Source organism: Micromys minutus, assembly GCF_963924665.1.
Source record: "Micromys minutus genome assembly, chromosome: 1".
Taxonomy (NCBI): Eukaryota; Metazoa; Chordata; class Mammalia; order Rodentia; family Muridae; genus Micromys; species Micromys minutus.
Window position 1 is genome coordinate 156,576,330 of NC_137969.1, and position 17,962 is coordinate 156,594,291.

A 17,962-nucleotide genomic window follows, 5' to 3' on the forward strand; every position below is an offset into this window, starting at 1 on the left:
GGAGCAGACCTGTGAGGCATTGTTACTCAAGGGTCTTGACCTCAGGACTCAAGACACTCAAAACCCAGTCCTTTCCCAGTGGTCTCGGTTCCCACAGCATGCCGCGGTCAAAGCCTTTCTCAAAACTCTGTTAGTGATGTTAACTCCTCAGGTGCCTTGAAATGTGGCATGGAGGTGCTGCTCGTGGGTGGGTGGGGGCTCCAGGGGCCTCAGTCCAGCCTAACTCAGGTCAGTTTACAACGAAGACTTCCAGCACCACAGAGGCGCTGGTTAGATGATGTCACCAAAGCACCCAGAGCTGTGGGCAAGTTTTCAGTTGAATGATCTGGGCTTTACAGGACGTTGCCCCCAGAGGGCCTTGGAGAGCTTGACTTCCTTGATAACCATGTTGTCAGTCTGTCCATTGAGGAAAGACATACAAAATACCACCTCAAAAGAATGGTTTCCTTTTTAATAATAATAATTTTAAAAAGTGGAAAATTTGCATAACAAGGGAACTTCCAATGCATTCATGTGACTTACCAGAAAGCAATGCTCTTCCCGGATGCAGGTATCACTGTAAAGCAGGACATGGAGGAGAGAAAGGTGGCTGTAAAGCTCAGTGTGCTGCAATGTTTTGTGAAAGCTTCTATTGTCAGGTGTAGTGAGTGTATACACCTTTAATCCCTATGAGTTCAAGGCCAGCCTGGTCTACATAGTTCCCGGCCAGCCAGGGCTGCCTAGTAACATCCTGTCTTGGAATAAAATGAGATAAAATGACTTAAAAAATCAATTAGGATGATAGTGTCTACCCTTCCAAGTATCATGGTTTCTTCTTCACACCTAAGGATCCCACGATCCCCTCCCACAGTTGTCACTTGTGCCCCTATGTGCGTCAACCTGTATTTCCAAGAAATCATCGCTGCTGATTCTCCCGTCTGATCCTAACTTTCAAGCCCAAAACCGTGGCTCTTTTTCAACAGCACATATATTAAGGTATCCAGGGTCTTCCCAAGTACGAACCTGTACACTGCCTCGGGCCATATAAACAGTCTATCACAGTGATAGTGCCTTTTTTCTTTTTGTTTTTGAGACAGGGTCTCACTCTGTAGCCCTGCCTGCCTTTGCCTCCTGAGTGCTGGGAGTAAAGGTTGTGTCCCCCCCATATATTTAGTGTAGATTAGTCAAAATCTGCTGTGCTCCCCAGATATTCTCCATCATCTAGAATCTCCTCATTAGGGCAAAATCTCTGAGGATTAAGAAATTACAAGATAACCCTGCCTCAGCCTTCCAAATGCTGTGACTATAGCTTGTACTTCACTCATTTTAGGGTGAGTCTGATTCCTCAACAATCAAGGGTTTTTAAGGTCTAGTTGCCATACTCAGTGGTGGGGTTCTAGAAAGCAAGTGAGCCAGCAAAGGCCCTTCATAGACACACTAAGGCCTTGGGAAGACTAATCCCAGTACTTAGAAGACAGAGGCATGCAAATCTCTGAGTTCAAGGCCAGCCTGATCTCCAGAGCAAATTCCATGAGAGCCAAGCTCAGGGAGAGAAGGAAATCATCAAAAGCAGGAATCTGATGACGATGTAATTGAACGAAGAGGCCATGCTCCAGCCGCAGCAAGCAGCAGACCTTGACAGCTACATGGTCTGGTTTTAGATCGAGAGATGGCCCTCTGTGAGTTAGGAAAGTTCCTGAAGCCAAATGTATGGCAAAGTGTCCTTGCACAGAGGCTCAGAGAGACCACTGCATGAAGCTGTGAGGGTGAAACTTGGGTTGCCTTGGAGACCCCACGTTGTTCGAGATGCCAGAGCTGTGGGATGCCTGCTGAGGAGAGCAGCTAACAGGGAGTGGAACCAGCCCAAAAGAAAGAAGTGTGTCACCTCCAACAAAGCTGAAAGACTAGGAGACCTGAAGAGTGCTTTGACATCAGACATGGAGATTCAGAGTGTGGAGTTTGCCCAGCTGGTTTTCAGTCTTGCTTTGGTCCAGTATCTTCTCACTGTGCTTCCTTCCCTATGTTTTGGAATGGTAATGTATACATTGTAATACTATGTTGGGGAAGTTTGTGATCTGCTTTTTGATTTCATAGGGGATTATAGTTAAGAGACTTTGTGAATCTCAGAGAAGACTTGTAACTTTTAAAGATGGTTGAGAGTGTGACAGACCATGTGGGCATTTGAAGTTGAACTAAACGCATTTTGCATTATGTTATGGCTATAAGCTTATTGGCCGGGTACTGCAAAGTGGTGGTTTGAGTAGGTTTGGCCCTCATAGATTCCTGTGTTTGAATGCTTGGGCATAGGAACTGTCGTTATTAGGAGCGGTGGCCCTGTTAGAGGTGTGGCACTGAGGAGGTGGTGCTTTGAAGTCTTAAATGCTCAAGCTAAGCTCAGTGTGAATATCCAGTTTCCTCCTTCCAGCAAGCAGATTAAGAAATAGAACCCCAGCTGGAGAGATGGCTCAGAGATTGAGAGCACTGACTGCTCTTCCAGAGATCCTGAGTTCAAATCCCAGCAACCAATTGGTGGCTCAGAACCATCTATGATGAGATCGGGCTTGCAGGAATATATGCAGACAGAACACTGTATACATAATAAATAAATCTGAAAAACTTCTCAGCTCCTTCTCCAGCGCCATGCCTGCCTGGATGCTGCCATGCTTCCCACCATAATGGACTGAACCCCTAAACCTGTGAGCCTGAATTAAATGTTTACCTCTATAGAGTTACTTTGCTCATGCGTCTCTACAGAAATGAAACCCTAACTAAGACAGGGGGTCTAGATCCTTCTCTTTTTGTTTCTAATGCCTCCTCTGATTTTTCCTATTTCAGATAACACACCTACTCTCCCAAAAAAATCTGTCTGAAAGTTTTCTTTTCCACCATCAGAAATCCTGGGCTTTCGGGAGAGGGATGACCCTTAACACAAATGTTTATTTTTAAACTTTTTATTTTTGTATTTTCAGACCTTGCCCAAACTTCCCAGTAAGCTGCTACTGGGTCAGTAATGGATCAAAGCTGTTGTCCTAGCAACAGAAGCGTCACATAAGCACATCAGAGGAAGCTTTCGGCCAGGTTACCTCTTCTTGAAAAAACACAACAGAAGCCGAGTGAGAAGTAGCTACAGTTTAATACAAACCTGCACCAGAACACAACGTGTTGGGCTGTTTTGTTTCGCCTCAAATGGCGGCCAAAGCACAGGGCCATGTGTCATCTTGGGATTGATACAACCTTAGCACCATGACATTTACAGAGGACTGAGGAAGTCACTTGGGTGCTGGGGTGCTGGGGTGCTGACAGCTCCATTCTGACCCCAGGCTGTGCCTGCCACCTCAGCAGCTGGAGGGGGTTTGGCTTCCGTGTGGTTCTGTGGTTTTTTGGGTCAATATAAGAGATGCCCTCGTCACGGCATTGGCTTGACAAGCGACCTACTGTGGACTCCTAGCACTACACACACTCGCACACACGCACACACACAGTAGCACAATTTTCTGGTAAGTTAACCCCACAAACCTAGAGAGCAGCTAAGGCAAGAACAACAGTGTTTATTCAGCAAGTACAAGACCAGTATGAGAGCTGCATTCGGTGCAACCAGAGACCCCTTTTGCTCCAGCCAGCAGCCACTGGACCTGTGATGGGGTGGCTGGAGCTCTGCATGGGGCAGGGATCGGACACTGGGGGATGACGGTTTGTTTGGCTCTTTAAGCCTCCTATCTAGAAGCTCCTGGGTGAGTACACAGTCTATGAAAGGGTGGGCTTGGGGCTGTAGAAGGGCAGGGTGGGTGGAGTAGAAGGCCCACAGTGGCCCCTAGAACACTCTTCCACCATTTTAGGCCACACACTACTGGTGTGGAAGTGCTCAGAGAGGGTAAAGCACTTCTGGCCCATGTCAGGTGGCCTGCCTAGCTGACCCTACCACCCTTGGATCTTTGGCATCTGCCCGAGGCCCATGACCCAACAAGGGCAGAAATAGACAAAGATGACGTATAGGTAGGAGTGGTAGCTTGTGTGTATAATTCCAGTATTTGGGGAAAGGAAGGCAGGATTTCTGTGAGTTCAGATTACCTAGGCAAGACTTAGTTCCAAGAAGAAAAAGGAGGAGGAAAAAGAGGAGAGTGGGAGAAAGAGACAGACATTGTACCAGGGGTCAGCATCACTATTTGTTCTGTGAAGGCTCTTCCAGGGTCATTATCTACCTCAGTTCTCCGGTTATCTGTCCCTTCAGCTCCTAAGTGAGGACACGGTGCAGCTACAACTGTACACAAGTTCCCAACACTGTTCTATTCCAGGCTCAAACCGAGAGAACACAGTAGTCAGTTCATGACAAAGATAAAACCGACTTGTGCAAAGCAAGGCAGAACACACCCCCGGGAAGAAAGTATTCTATCTGGTTAAACTCCTGGTGGGCCTGACATCAACTCACAGCTGTTTGCCACAGCTAGGTTAGGCAGCCAAGGCCATACGAGCAGTCACGGACACTTCTGGGGCCTAAACTCTTGGGGCCTCAGTTTTTATCTGTGAGGCGGGGGGGGGGGGGGGTGGTAAGCCCCGCCCTGTCTCAGAAGCTCCTCGGATTTTATCTGTCAAGCCTCAGTGAGAGCTGACACACGGAAGTGCTTTGATGTGCTCAAAGCAGGAGGAAAATGTGCAGGGGTGACTGACAAGCTCTCTTTTGGGCCTCTGACAAGTTTGTGGAGCTCAAACAAAAGTGAGATCATTTGCCAAAGAGGGGCAGGGATGAGGCTTATCAAAGGCAGACAGCTGAGCCATTTCCCAGATGGTGAGAACCACAGAGGAGCTTCTGAGGCAGGGCGGGGCCAACCAGTAGTCAATAAGAGCCCAGTGCTGTGTGCAGGATCCCATAGCACGTGTGCAGTGGGGTGGAGTCTACAGCTAGGCCTTGTGGGTTGAAGCCCCTTCCCCGGCAGTTGGCTAACCAACCCTCTCCTACTCCCAGGTATGAGGCCTCTTACTAGTCTCACAGGAGGAGTAGAAGAGGCAAGTTATAGGAAACCATGTATGAAAGTGTGGATATGGGGTTAGTGCTGGCAGTAACCAGGAGCAGAGATGCTGCCTTAAGGTTTCTAGGGTCAGCATCCAGGATCATTTGAATGTAGGGGGAGTAGAAGGGGGTGGTAGGAGGTATGGGATAGGGGAGGCATGGTACAGGGCTTCTGGAAGCAAAAGGACCCTGGGTTGTGGGGAAGGGGCCAGGGGGCCAGCCTGCCCCTGCCTCTGCCCCATACCGTCTGGTTGGTGGTGAGTGCAGCATCTCCTACAAACCAAATCTATTCCCGTTTCTATGCTATGCTAGTGACACGAAGCACCGTTATCTTCCACAGGGTGCACAAACAAGTCAAACCAAACCAAACGTGCAAAACAAAACCATTTACACGCGCCTGGCACCAGCCGCATGCCCACCCAGATACCCTTCTGGGGCCTGGGACTCCCAGAGGGCATGGGCAGGGAATCAAAGAGGCTAGCAAAGGGCACAGGGTGTCCCAAGCACAGCCACGCCCGGGGTGTCCTGACTGTACCCACATGGGTACAGCTGGGATGAATCGGGAGAGATGGGACACCTTGGGCATGGCTGGGGAATTGACACCTGTCTGACTTGGGAAAATGTCACCATGGGGCCTAAGGGGTAAAGGGGGAAGGCCCTTCCTTATAAAACACATCTGCTAAAGTGCTCTGGCCACCTGTCTGGTTGGGCAGCAGGGCAGAGCACTAAAGTCTGGGTCTTCCCAGAGCCAGCACAGGAGGTCACGATGAGAGGAGGGATAGGACCGGGAGCTATGCATTGGGTGCTGTGCATAGTGTGGGCTTCTGGGGCTCAGAGAAACCCCAGGGCCATGGAAGAAGGGGCAGGGCAGAAGGGACAGCTCAAAGTGCCTTGTTAGGGGTGGATCAAAGCCCCGTGAATCATGTTCAGACAAGGGGAGGGCTTCCTGGTTTCTGGAGCCCCCACTGGTGGTGTGCTGCCCAGCCCAACCTCTCCCACCCACTGCAGCTGTGGCCGGAAAGTGTGCAGGCAGGTGGTGGTGGATCATCCTCACTTGTTGGGGGGGCTGGTCCGAGCCTTTACCAAATACCGCTCGACCTGCCTCCAGGGGGCGCAAGGATCCGAGCTGAGGCCCGCTTTGGAACGTGGTCATCAATCTGAGAACCTGCAGGAAGGAAGCAGGGAGGGTTGTCAGGGTTGATGCTGCTTGGGCTAACACCAGGGGCCCAGAGGCCGAGTTAAAACCGTGGAGGTCAGAGGATACTGCCCGCCTATGTATGTGCGCATGCCCAAGGAGGTGATGGACTCTCCGGGAGCTGGTAGGCGGTGAGTGCTGAGGCCTGGTGTTTTCAGCAGGGTTTCTTGGGATTGAACTCCTTGTGCTTCAAAGGTGAGTGCTTTACTGACTGAGCTATTACCCCAGTCCTAGGTAGTCAGTCTTAATCCCTGTGCCTCTGTTCCATTATCTGGATGAGAAAACCAGAGATTGTGGACATTATAAGATTTCCACATTTTACAGTATAAGGGGTTTGAAGAGCCTGGGTTTGAACCCAGGTTTTTTGACTCAGAGCCAACATTACGAGCCTCCTCACTCACTCACATGGACACCATACTCAGCCTCTCTCATACTATCAGACCGAGGGGACTAGCCAGTTATCATACAGACCTTCAGACACAAGTCTCAGCGAGCGAACCAGAGGATAAAACGGAAAATCAGTAACTGTTTTGGAAAATGAAAGACCAGTATAACCAAAGGGCCACACCTCAGGATTCTAAGACTCGGAAGGGAGGGTCTAGTGTCCCGAGATCACAGTGGGACATCCACCAGTGTCCCCCATCATCTACAGATTACGACTTGGGGCCAGAAGAGAGATGACAGGCAACTTGAGGTCTGCTGTGTCTGTAGGAGCCACTCTCTGTTCATGGCTGAACTGGGATAGAAGAGGCCACTGGCTAGTCAGGCCCCACACCCCCAGAGTCTCATCGTTTCTTGTGAGGTTGGCTTTTGCAGGCTGCGTGCTCAGGTCCTAGGAATCCACACCCCAGACTGGCAAAGCCTCAGTGTGTTTGGACAGTGCTCCAGCCACACCACCCAGCGGTCATGTCCCACTGCCTGTGGGACCAGCCTTTTGGGAACATGTTTTTGGAGTACTCCTCCACAGACCACCGGCACTTCCAAGTGGAAACCACAGGTCCCTGGCACAAGCTGGGCACCCAGGGACCTCAGGAGGCGGGGCTTCAGAGATGGGTTCTCCGCCTCGCACCTTGCGATGGTTTGTGTGTGGTTCTCATTCTCTATCCCTTCTGACTCCATGCTCTTGTTCCTTCTGCCTTTCTTCCCCAAATAGAGACAAGCCTTGAAGAGTAGTTTCTGTCTGGCTAGTCCTGGGGTCAGGGAGGCTGGGTCATTGCCCTTTCAAGTGGTGGTGCCGATTCCCAAGGCCTCTGTCTGCTCTCCATTGAGAACATCCTATCATTTACGAGGCAATGTTCCCCATCCAAGAACCAGGGACATCTGAGTTATAATCGCATAGACAGGCATGGTCTAAAGGGATCCAGTCTCAGTGTTGGTGTCCCTGGGAGGGCATGATATTAAAAACAGGGTCAAAACATGACGAGAAACCTAAGGCATCCTGTAGATAGACAAGAGCCAGGGCATGGAGATACGGAGAGGGACTGGGAGTCAGAGCCAAAAGAAAGAAACATTTACTTAAAGTTATTGAAATGTTTATAATGCTTAAAAAACAAAAACAAAACCAAAAAAAGATGGGGGAGGGGAGCTGCAAAAAAGTGCAGGCAACGTATGAAGACCAGAGGGCAGAAACAGTAATGAGGGGCTTCAATGAGGTGGGGAGGGGACAATGACAGCAGGGAGGGTTGACCTTCTGAGGTCTGCACATCTGTGGGGTACCATGTGTGCAATGTCCTCAAGGTGTTTCAAGGGACAAAAACATCACCAGGGAGAGTCTATTGGACCGCAGCTTGTCTAGCCGCTGGTGAGCAATCCTGGCTTTCCCAGGCCTTCAGCCTGTATGTCTCCAACAGCACACGCTCCATGTCTCGGTCTTACAGCACAAAGGACCTACAGGCTGGAGCACACTGCCTGGGCCTTTATCCTGCCTGCCAGCTCCCGCCATACCCTCACCCTTACCAGAGAGGCTGAAACTGGATTCATGAAGGTCCCGCATTCCCCCATGCCGGGTGACTGGCCGTGTGGGAGTGTCTGCCAGTGGCGTTCCCATCTCTTTTTTCCCAGGGTGGACAACCACAGCGACATCCCCTAGGTAGGGAGTGCGGTCCACTCCCCTCACTTTTAAGGTCTAGTGAAGAGAAAAGACAGGCATGTCAGAGCCAAGTGTGCGGCTACAGAATCCTCTACTGACAGATACCACTCTGCACAGGACCCAAGACACACACACGCACACACACACACACACACACACACACACACAGGTGACAGGCTTCTTGCTTCCATAGTCCAAGCACTGAAGAATGCTTTTCTTGCTTCTACATAAGATGGACATGAGCATGCATGTGTAGATAAATGCCTTGGTCTCTGCCCTCCACATGGGCACTTATACTCTCCAGGGGAGTTTAGCAGGGTAATGGTTGAAGTACTTCTCTATGGTGAGCATTCTGACACATACAGTGGTGTCCTGACAATTGCCAGGGACCCATTGGGCCAGACCTTTTCCTGTTGTCTGACCAACCAGTAGAAACTTAGGGTAGATATACTTTGTCTGGACATAGCCCACTGCTGGAAGCAATACTAGAGGGCTAGGAGTTGCACTACACGAACCAGAAAGCCAAGGTTCCAATCTCTGCTCTGATGCTTAGCTGTCCTGCCCTAGGTCAGTAATGGCGATTCACTATATTCAAAGTGCTACTGGGGTTGGGGGTGGGGTGGGAGTGTGCAGGAGGCTGCGGGAGCAGCTGTGTCTTTTGGGATGGAACCTCAGTCGCAATGTTGCACGCTGTCTGCCCACAATCTTTTGGAGAGAAACAACAGGCACAGAGGATTTCTGAAGGCCCTCTTGGCTTGAGCGAGACAGGAAAGAAACTGAGCAGTCAGCCTGTGTACCAGGAGGACCTCACCTGCCACAGACACACTTGCCAAGTTCCCTATCTGCTTGTTCATTTACATTTTATCTACTGAGACTATAGAGGTGGCTCAGAGGCTGGAAGTGTGTACTGCCCTTGCAGAGAGAGGCCCTGAGTTCGGGTCCCAGTACCCATGTGAGGTGGCTCACAACCCCATAACTCTAGCTTTAGGGGCATCTGAAACTCCTGGTCTCCATGGGCACACTTACTCAAGATGTGCACACATGCACACACCACCACCAGCAGCACCATTATAGATGTATGCAAAATGAGAAGTGGAAACCAGCATTTTCCAGTTCCACCTTTCCTACTGTCTCTGCTGCATACTCTTCCGGCTAGATAGGAACAGACAGCATCCAGAGGAAACTGTGTGCTACAGCTTGAATTTGAAATGTCTCCCCACAGGAGATGGGGGCATGGCTGGCCTCTGAAGGTTATTAAGATGGCCTCTCATTCTGGCTTCTGGTTTCATCCCCATCTGCTGCATGTCAACAGTCACTCCACACACTTTCAGCATCAAGAACGGCATCCAGTCACTTTAAAGTTTCTGAAACCTTTCCCCTCTTAAGGTATCTTGGTCACACTGGTGCAAAAATAATATACAAGACTACAATGTCCGAGAATTAAAGTGGGGAGTGAAGAGCTCCCCAACCAGGGCCTTGACCTCTTCCCACACATCTTTCCTTCCTGCTCCCCTTACCTTCTCTCTCTGTACCAGCTTCTTATAGACAATGTCTGGGAAAGATCGCAAAGGACAGAACTTGCCGGTTCCCTCTGCACACATGAAGACGCCGTTCTCGTACACGACACGGCCCCGGCTGATGGTGACCAGTGGTACACCGTGACATCGCATGTTCTCATACAGATTGAAGTCTCCACCCTGCACCTGGGTGCTGGCTGAGATGGTCCTGGTGGGGACGAGGGTGGGACAAGATCTGAGCACATGCAAAGAGAGCATTCCTTGACAGAGAGATGCTGCCCAACAGGAAGGAATGGTGTCCTTCCGATATGAGCTTAACTCCATCCTCTTAAAATTCTCGGGATGACATCTTTACCCCGAGCATCTCAGCATCTCAAATACGGGGCCATGGTTGACACAGAGCATATAGAGAATGAAAAGGAGGTTGTATAAGTGTGTATATTCCCTAGCTAACTGGTGTCCTTAGGGACAGAGACATTGGACGTAGGTATACGTAGGGATGGATACATGAGAGTAGCATGGTCATCTGCATGCCGCTGCCTCCTTTCTCTAAACTTGAAATGGGGCGAAGCCTTTGCAGTTCTTCAAAACCCTAAATCCCCCTAATCCCAGGAGACTAGTGGCAAGCTTTACTTTGTGGCTTCCGGGTCCCACACCACCACGTCAGCATCGGCTCCGGGGATGATACGGCCCTTGCGAGGATACAGGTTGAGAATCTTGGCTGCGTTCGAACTGGTGACAGCTACAAAACGGTTCTCATCCATTTTCCCTCCAACCTGGAATATGGGCAGAAGTACCAGATCAGTCCGGCTCTTGCTACCCAGCCTGTGCTCTTTTATCCCAGAGGGTCGCATCTGTGGTTCCAAGGTGAATTGTGCTATATGCACTGTCTCTCACATGAGTCAACCTGTTTGCTCCTTTTTCCCCCAACCACCCAGCTACCCTGGTGACTTGTGCCAAAGGCTGCCTGCCTGGGGCAAATGCACCTCCTAAGAGCAGCTCCACCTGTGTGCCCACTTGGGATGACTTAGAAGCTTCCCTTCATGTGCAAGAGTATACGTCCCTTCTTGCTTGTTGGATTTTTTTTCCAAGGCCATCACAGGATGTCTGAAACCACAGAGAACTGAGCCCTATGCATACTAAGCTTGTTCCCTATACATGCACATACTAGGCTTGTTCCCTATACATGCACACCTACTATCAAGTTAACTTGCACAGCAGGAGGCTGACAACAACTAATACAATAGAATAATTTAACAGTGTGTTGTAACAATACGTATTTAATACTTACAGTATGAGGCATGGTGCTCATGCCTTTAATCTTAGCTCTGGGGGAGCTGAGGTAGCCCTGTTATGGGTTTAAGGCCTGGTGAGCTCCAGGGCAGCCCAGGCTGTGAATCCCATCTTAAGAAAACCAAACATCTTCTCCAAGTGTCTGAATGCTATTTAGAGTTTTCCATTTAATATTTTGTGGACTGTGGACCACCTGAGAAACTGGATACATGGGAGAGACTATTGTATCTTCTGTTTCTGAAAGAGGAACCTGCACTGAGCCAGGCCGCTGTGTGCCTTTCTTGAGGGACCTGCCCTGAGCTACCTCCAGGCCTCTCCCTGAGCTTTTAGTATTTCAGATCTCTTTGTGCTTGTACCGAGTGCTGAGTGCTGAGTGTATTCCATGATAGATCAGGACCAAAACAAACAAACAAACAAACAACCCCTACTCTTCATGGGCAGAACAGGTGGTATTCAAATGAAATCCCAGCCCCTATCTTTTTTTGAAATTCAATTAGACAAAATATACCCAGCATACCATATTCACATTTCCTGACCCACAAATCCCCTTCTAGAAATCTCTTCTAAGGAAGTAATTAGAAACGGTGACATTCTTAAACAAGGGTTTCTTCACAGCGTTGTCTGAAGTGTGAAAACTGGAAACAGCCAAGAGCTTCAAAGGAATAACTAAATATAGCATTTCCACCGGAGGGAACATTACATCGCAATTAAAAGAAGACATTTGAGGCTGGGGACATCGGCAGAGGCAGAACTGCAGCTTAGCAGATGAAGGCCTGGGCTAGGTCCCAAGCACCAAAAACCGTGTTTTAAAAGGATCACAACTTCTTAGTGATCTGAGAAGACACTCAAAATGACTTAAAATATGAAAAAAAAAAAAGAGATGAATCCACACACTAAAATAATGTATGGTAGCCAGATACAGTAGCTTAAACTTAAAACCCTGGCCCTTGGGAGGCTGAAGCAAGAAGACCACTGAACACTCAAGGCCTAAGATGTCTTCATGCACCGACGTAGGAAGACATGTACCGAAAAGCTGAATTTCTAGGTAGTTGTAAGAATTTTTTCTTATGCTTTTCTGAACTTTTAACATTTCAATAACAGGTAATGGGGTGAGCCTTTCCCCCCATGTTTGTGTGAGGAGACGCCATGCTAGCTAAGTGTGACCTCTGATACCACTGACCTCTTGCCTAAAACAGGAGCTGTGATTGGGTCACCTCTCGGTGGCTGCAATGGGTATTCTTGCTTGTTAACTGGACTGGAATGAACTAAAACCCAAGCAGCAACAAGGGGGTTTTCTTGACTGGATCACAAGAGGCTGTAAGACTATGTGTGTGTGTGTGTGTGTGTGTGTGTGTGTGTGTGTGTGTGTACTATCTATCTGTCTGTCTAGATATCTATACTGCTACTAGAAAGTGTGGCTCAGATTTAGGATAGACCTTCCAATCACAAAGGATCCAGATTTAACATGATTCTTCCAACATAGCATGTATGAAGCGTATGTGTGTGTGTGTGTGTGTGTGTGTGTATGTGTGTGACATGAGAGAAGGAAGCTTTTGCTCTCTTCCTGCTTGTCCTGGCTTCCCCTGGCAAGCTCATATACACTGCCGCTGAGGTATTCCTTCATTGACATTAAAGCCCACTTCTTTGGGATTCCAACATAAAACTCAAGACTGGCTGAGATCGTGACCCCCATGGACTGAACAACTATTATATTCTTGGACTTTCTGTTGGGAAAAAGTTCCCAGCTCACCCTGTCAGCCACACTTAGATCCCCTTTCTACGTGTTTCCTCCAGAGAACCTAAGACACCCCCTGAGCGTAGGCTTTGCTGAGATCTTCAGCATGGGCAAGGCTGTAGACCTACCACTCCCCTTTCCCAGACGACGCTCATTCGATCCTGTACACCGCTCACACCGTGTGGGATCTTAGTGAAGTCTTCCTTGCCCATGGCTTTCTGCTTTGTGGTGAATGGCCGGTGATCCGATGCCACAATGTTCAGAGTGTCACTGGGGAGAGAGAAAAGACCAGTGAGGGGATGGAAGGCAGATGCCTCCGAGGGTGAGGACAAGCTAGGGGCGGGGACTTGGTCTTGGAAACCTAGAGAATCCATTTCCAACATGGTTCTGCTATTTGCTGGGTGACCTCTATGATTTGTTGCCCTCATTTAAATGAGCAATGTATCTATAGAACTGGCGTATGTGCTGAGCAGTGTCCCAGGAGACTCTTGGGTCAGTGACTGGTAGGATAGCGGGTGGACAACTTGCCCACCATTGAGGGTTTCATTGGGTAGAGGTGGTCTTAACGCCAAGGGCACACATGCCATGTTTTCACCAGTTCCCTGACCCACCCTGTCCCAGCAGGACATACATAGTAGATGTTTGACGAAGCTTCGCCAAAGTTCAATGCTAAACTTGCTAAGTGATTTGGAGCCACCACACTCAAAACTGCCAAGTTTTAACAGTCACGGGAAGCTGATGGGAAGTCAGCATCCATGACGTCTTCAGAGGGTTAAGGGCTACAAATAGCTAAGGCTAGACTAGGACCTCAGGCAGATACAGCACCAGGGAAGGGCGGTGAAAGAGGCACATCATTGTCTGCTCTCTGCCAAAGACAGAGGCAGACTGACCACCCATGTTCAGAGATTTCTATACTAGAAGCCACAGAGATCAGGATGCTTACGTCACTAGGGCAAAGCAAGCCTAAGAGGGATCTGGCTACAGCAAGAAGATCATGTGGCACGGCCCAGTAGGGGCCCTGGGATCAAACAGCTCGTGCGGTGCAGTGTCATGTGGTGTCATGTGGTGTGGTGTGGTGTTGTATGGTGTGGTGTGGTGTCATGTGGTGTGGTGTGGTGTCGTATGGTGTGGTGTGGTGTGGTGTCGTATGGAGGGAGATTTTGAGGCTCCTGAACAGTTTTCAGTCAGACTGCACAGAAGACTGTCTCTCCCAGGACCTGGCAGGCCCATTAGTTAAGCCTCTTGCCAAAGACTAATGTCCCTGGCAAATCCATAGCGTGGTGACTCAGCTCTCTGGGTGGCAGGGCTGACCTTGCCCTGGGCTGTAGAGACAGGAAAAGATCTCTTCCTCAGGCTCCCCTGAGGTTCCCTACCCTCTCTGCACCTGCAGAAGCCATGAGAAAAGAAATCTCAGGGTTCACTCTCTTTTGAGGGAACCCTAGGTGAAGCTCAGACTAGAGGACTCTCAGCACAGGATAGAGGGCTGCAGGCCTGAGACCCTGAGAGCCAGGCTCAACTTCCACCCTTTAACTGAACATCCAACTGCTTCAGAAGCAGGTACCGCTAATCAATCAGAACAAATCAGTCAATCGCGATTGATTATTAACTGTACCACGGCATGAGCATGGAGCTCAGAGGACAACGTTGAGTCCATTCTTTCTAACATGTGGGCGTTGGGGATCAAACTTAGGGTGTCAGGTTTGGGGACCTGCTGAGCCATCTCACCTGCTCAGGAAGTCAGATTTAAAAATAAAGGACAAATATGAATTGTACTTTTTATTCATGCTTTAACTAAGAAATTATACCAGAAAGTAAATAATGGGTGAGCAACTCAGATTCTCCATTATTATTATTATTATTAGTTTTAAAGTTTATTTTTCTTCTTATGTACATTGGTGTTTTGCCTGCATGTATGTCTGTGTGAGGGTGTCAGATCTTGAAGTCACAGACAGTTGTGAGCTGCCATATGGGTACTGGGTACTGAACCCTGGTCCTCTGGAAGAGCAGCCAGTGCTCTTAACTGCTGAGCCGTCTCTTCAGACGCTCAGATTCTCTTGTAGAAAAGGTAACTGATGTTTTCCAGCCAGCATTCTCTATCACATAAATTACACCAATCATATGTTATAGGAGAAAATTATAGTAATCATAAGTTTCTATAAATAGTTAAATTGTGCCCTGAATTCTGTGAAATAGCATATATTTACAACGTTCACTGATTAAAAAGGAACTAAGACGATCTCTCTACCATTTGAAATCGTAATTCTTCCATGAAAATTTATTTAAATAATTAAAGTGGAAAACCAGGCTATATAGAAAGACTTAAATTAATGAATGAATTGATCACTGACTAACACTTCCTTCTCCTGTCTATTTGTGTCTGGATGGACTGAATACGTGGCAAATGTAGTTTCTCAAAAGATTCTCTGAACTCGACGGAGTCTTTCTTATAGTATTTTAAAAACTTGTATGTATGGGTGTTGTGTCTGTTTGCATGTATGTGGGCGCATGAATGTGAATGCCCAAAGTTGCCATCAGAAGTTTTTCTCAATCTCTCTCCTTTATCTACGGGGTCACGGGGGCACCTCTTTTCAATTAGTATTTCCCAGGAAGTTCCGTGCTGAGAGAACAGATGAAAGCTGTGTGACAAAAAGGAAAACCGTGTGTCTGCCGAGAGTCTCTGAGGGACTTCACACGTATCTGACAACTTACCAGACTGCCTATTAAAGAGAGATCACAGCTAGGCAGTGATGGGCAAGACCACGCCTTGAGCGGTATAGCTTAATTATGTGTGCCTCTTGCCTTCCAGAAACCTAAACTTCAGGTCAGGACCTGAAAACAGACTTCTCTTCTAGGGGTTGAGAGCTGCCTTTGTACAAGGTCACCACAAGTTTACCCTATATCCTAGCTCTGTGTGAAACACAGATGGTCTAGCCTGTTCTCCCATCAAAGGGATAGTGAAGCCCCAGGGGCTTCCTGTGGGCTGGGGAACTGGAGAAAGTGGCCTGGTGTAAGTGGCCTCACCAGGGCCCTTGCTGGTGCTAGAAGCTGAGTAAGAACATGCCGGGGAAGATGGAGAAGACGCCCCCACCTTTCTCCTCCATCTGCTTCAACGTAGGCAGAGAGAGCTAGGGACACCCACAAGGTGCTGCCTCTGAACTCGACAGGACTTTAATAGCCAAAGAGAAGAGAAAGTAATGTCTCTTCCCAGGATGTCCCTAGCAGCGGATACAGAAGTTTCAAGCTGTCATGGAAACAAAGGCAACCTTTCCATAAATGTGCCCTGCCAAATCCAGAATGCCCCTTGGACTGTTTTATTCAGGTGGAGGCTGAGCATTAGACATAGAAGAGATTGAAAGTGGAGCTCGGAAGAGGGTGTAACAGGGAAAAAGATGGGAAAGGACACACAAAGAGAGAAACTGAGGTAACCATGGGGAGGGCGAAGGTAAGCATGGCTGATCACCACATTGCCTGGATTGAACCAAGAACTGCTAGGGCATTAGTGAGGTGTGCCTCTGGGTGTGTCTGTGAGGGCTTTTCTGGAAAGGACGGAGAAAAGAACACAGGGAGTACCATCTAAGGGCGAGGGTCTGGGCTGAATAGGGAGGAAAGCAGAGCAGGTAACTCTGTGCTTCTCTCCTTTTACCCGCTGAGATACGGAGTCTGAGCTGCCTGCTGCCAGGCCTTCATGGAGGACTGTATCTCTAGAAAGGGGCTACAATAAGCTCTCTTAAAAGTTGCTCCCTCAAGCATAAAAGTAACTAATGCAGTCAGGAAGAAAGTGGAAAGACGAGTCCTATCCCAGAGTTCCCCACAGGGCTTCAGGATAAGGTGCCAGTAGCCTCTGAAGTGCTGACCAATGCCCTCACTCCAAGTCAATTTGTCAGAGAAGTCAGCAGGATAGCAAGTGGAGGCTCAGGCAAAATCACCCACGGGGCCCAACAGACCAAACCCAGGACAGGTTTGGCTTCTAGAGCTAGAGGACATCATGTTAAAAACCTAAAGCCCCCGTGCGGAGTGCTGTCCAGCTCAAACACCTTACTTGGCCAGCAGGCTCATGAGGTAGGTGGACGTGTTGGTGTCCAGTCTCAGAGGAGGTACCGTGACATAGGCGGCTGCATGGGACCAGTCCTGGTGGTAGTAGTGTAAGCCTGTGAGTGTTGCGTGTGCGTTGGTGGTCTCGGCCAGCACCACCTTCCCTGGAAGAAGCATCAAAAGCATAACTTGGAAGCCCCTGGTCTAAGACATGGTTGGGCTGTGCATCTCACTGTGCAGTTAAAGGAACCAAGCCAACGGGAAAGGCTTGTGCCCTTGGGCATGTAAAAGCTCAGAGCCTTTCACACGCTGTTGACCCTGGGCAAAGGACAAGGGTTCTGAGGCTAGGGGATGTAGGGTCTGGGGATTCTAATGGGGTACAGATAACTGTGGTAGTAAGGCAGGGTGAGGGTAAGGCAGGCATGGGGTGCCAGGCCTAGTGGGCTGCACAGTCTGTCCTCTGGACAGGCAGGTGATTTGACAGCTGGGGCAGAATCCAGAGCAAATTCAGCAGGCAGGAAGTCGGAAAAGGGATCCACCCATCCAGCAAGCTGGGCCAACAATCCAGCTGAGACCCCTCAAGGGACCTCAGCTGAAGGAGAGGCCTAAGGTGGAGCCCAGATGTCAAAATGTCACAAAGGCTGTGCTGCACATGCTGGCTAATACTCCCCGGGTTCCACACTGGCTTTGTCTCTCCTGTTACCAGACCCGTGGCAGCACCCAAGGCTTTTTTAGCACTACCAGGACATCTGCACTGGGAGTCATGTGCTCCGCAGGGGTCAGACGCAGGGTTTAAGGTGGTGAAGGGAACTTGGGCCCACACAGTTATTTCAAGAGTGTCTTCCTCCACCACTGCCCCTCCCCCCACATGCTTTCTGGAACCAGTTTAGCATTTTGTTTGTTGCCACGGTAACTGTTAGCTCAACATAACAGACCAAAAAGACACCAGTTAATGAGTCAACTTAAGACCTGGATAATTTTACCTGACCTAGTCAAAGTAATAGACATTTCTGGAAAGCTATATGTCTGAAGAAGAGAACTGGTTCTCACCTATTGAGCCCAGGCTAGAGCAGGGCACCCCGAAGTAAACAGTTACAATGAAATCTGTGGCTATCAG

General features: G+C 49.0%; 1 protein-coding gene across 1 annotated transcript in view; it reads right to left on the reverse strand.

Moving 5' to 3' along the window:
- Positions 1-6,063: 6,063 nt before the first annotated feature.
- DPYSL5 (dihydropyrimidinase like 5) overlaps positions 6,064-17,962 on the reverse strand; it is a gene marked incomplete at both ends in the record, with an annotated part of 48,110 nt that continues 36,211 nt past the window's right edge. Inside the window, 6 exons of the mRNA XM_080910370.1 lie at positions 6,064-6,149; positions 8,136-8,304; positions 9,786-9,993; positions 10,419-10,561; positions 12,942-13,083; positions 16,853-17,009. Coding sequence (XP_080766496.1) covers positions 6,064-6,149; positions 8,136-8,304; positions 9,786-9,993; positions 10,419-10,561; positions 12,942-13,083; positions 16,853-17,009 — 905 coding nt within the window. The remainder of the gene's footprint in view (positions 6,150-8,135; positions 8,305-9,785; positions 9,994-10,418; positions 10,562-12,941; positions 13,084-16,852; positions 17,010-17,962) is intronic.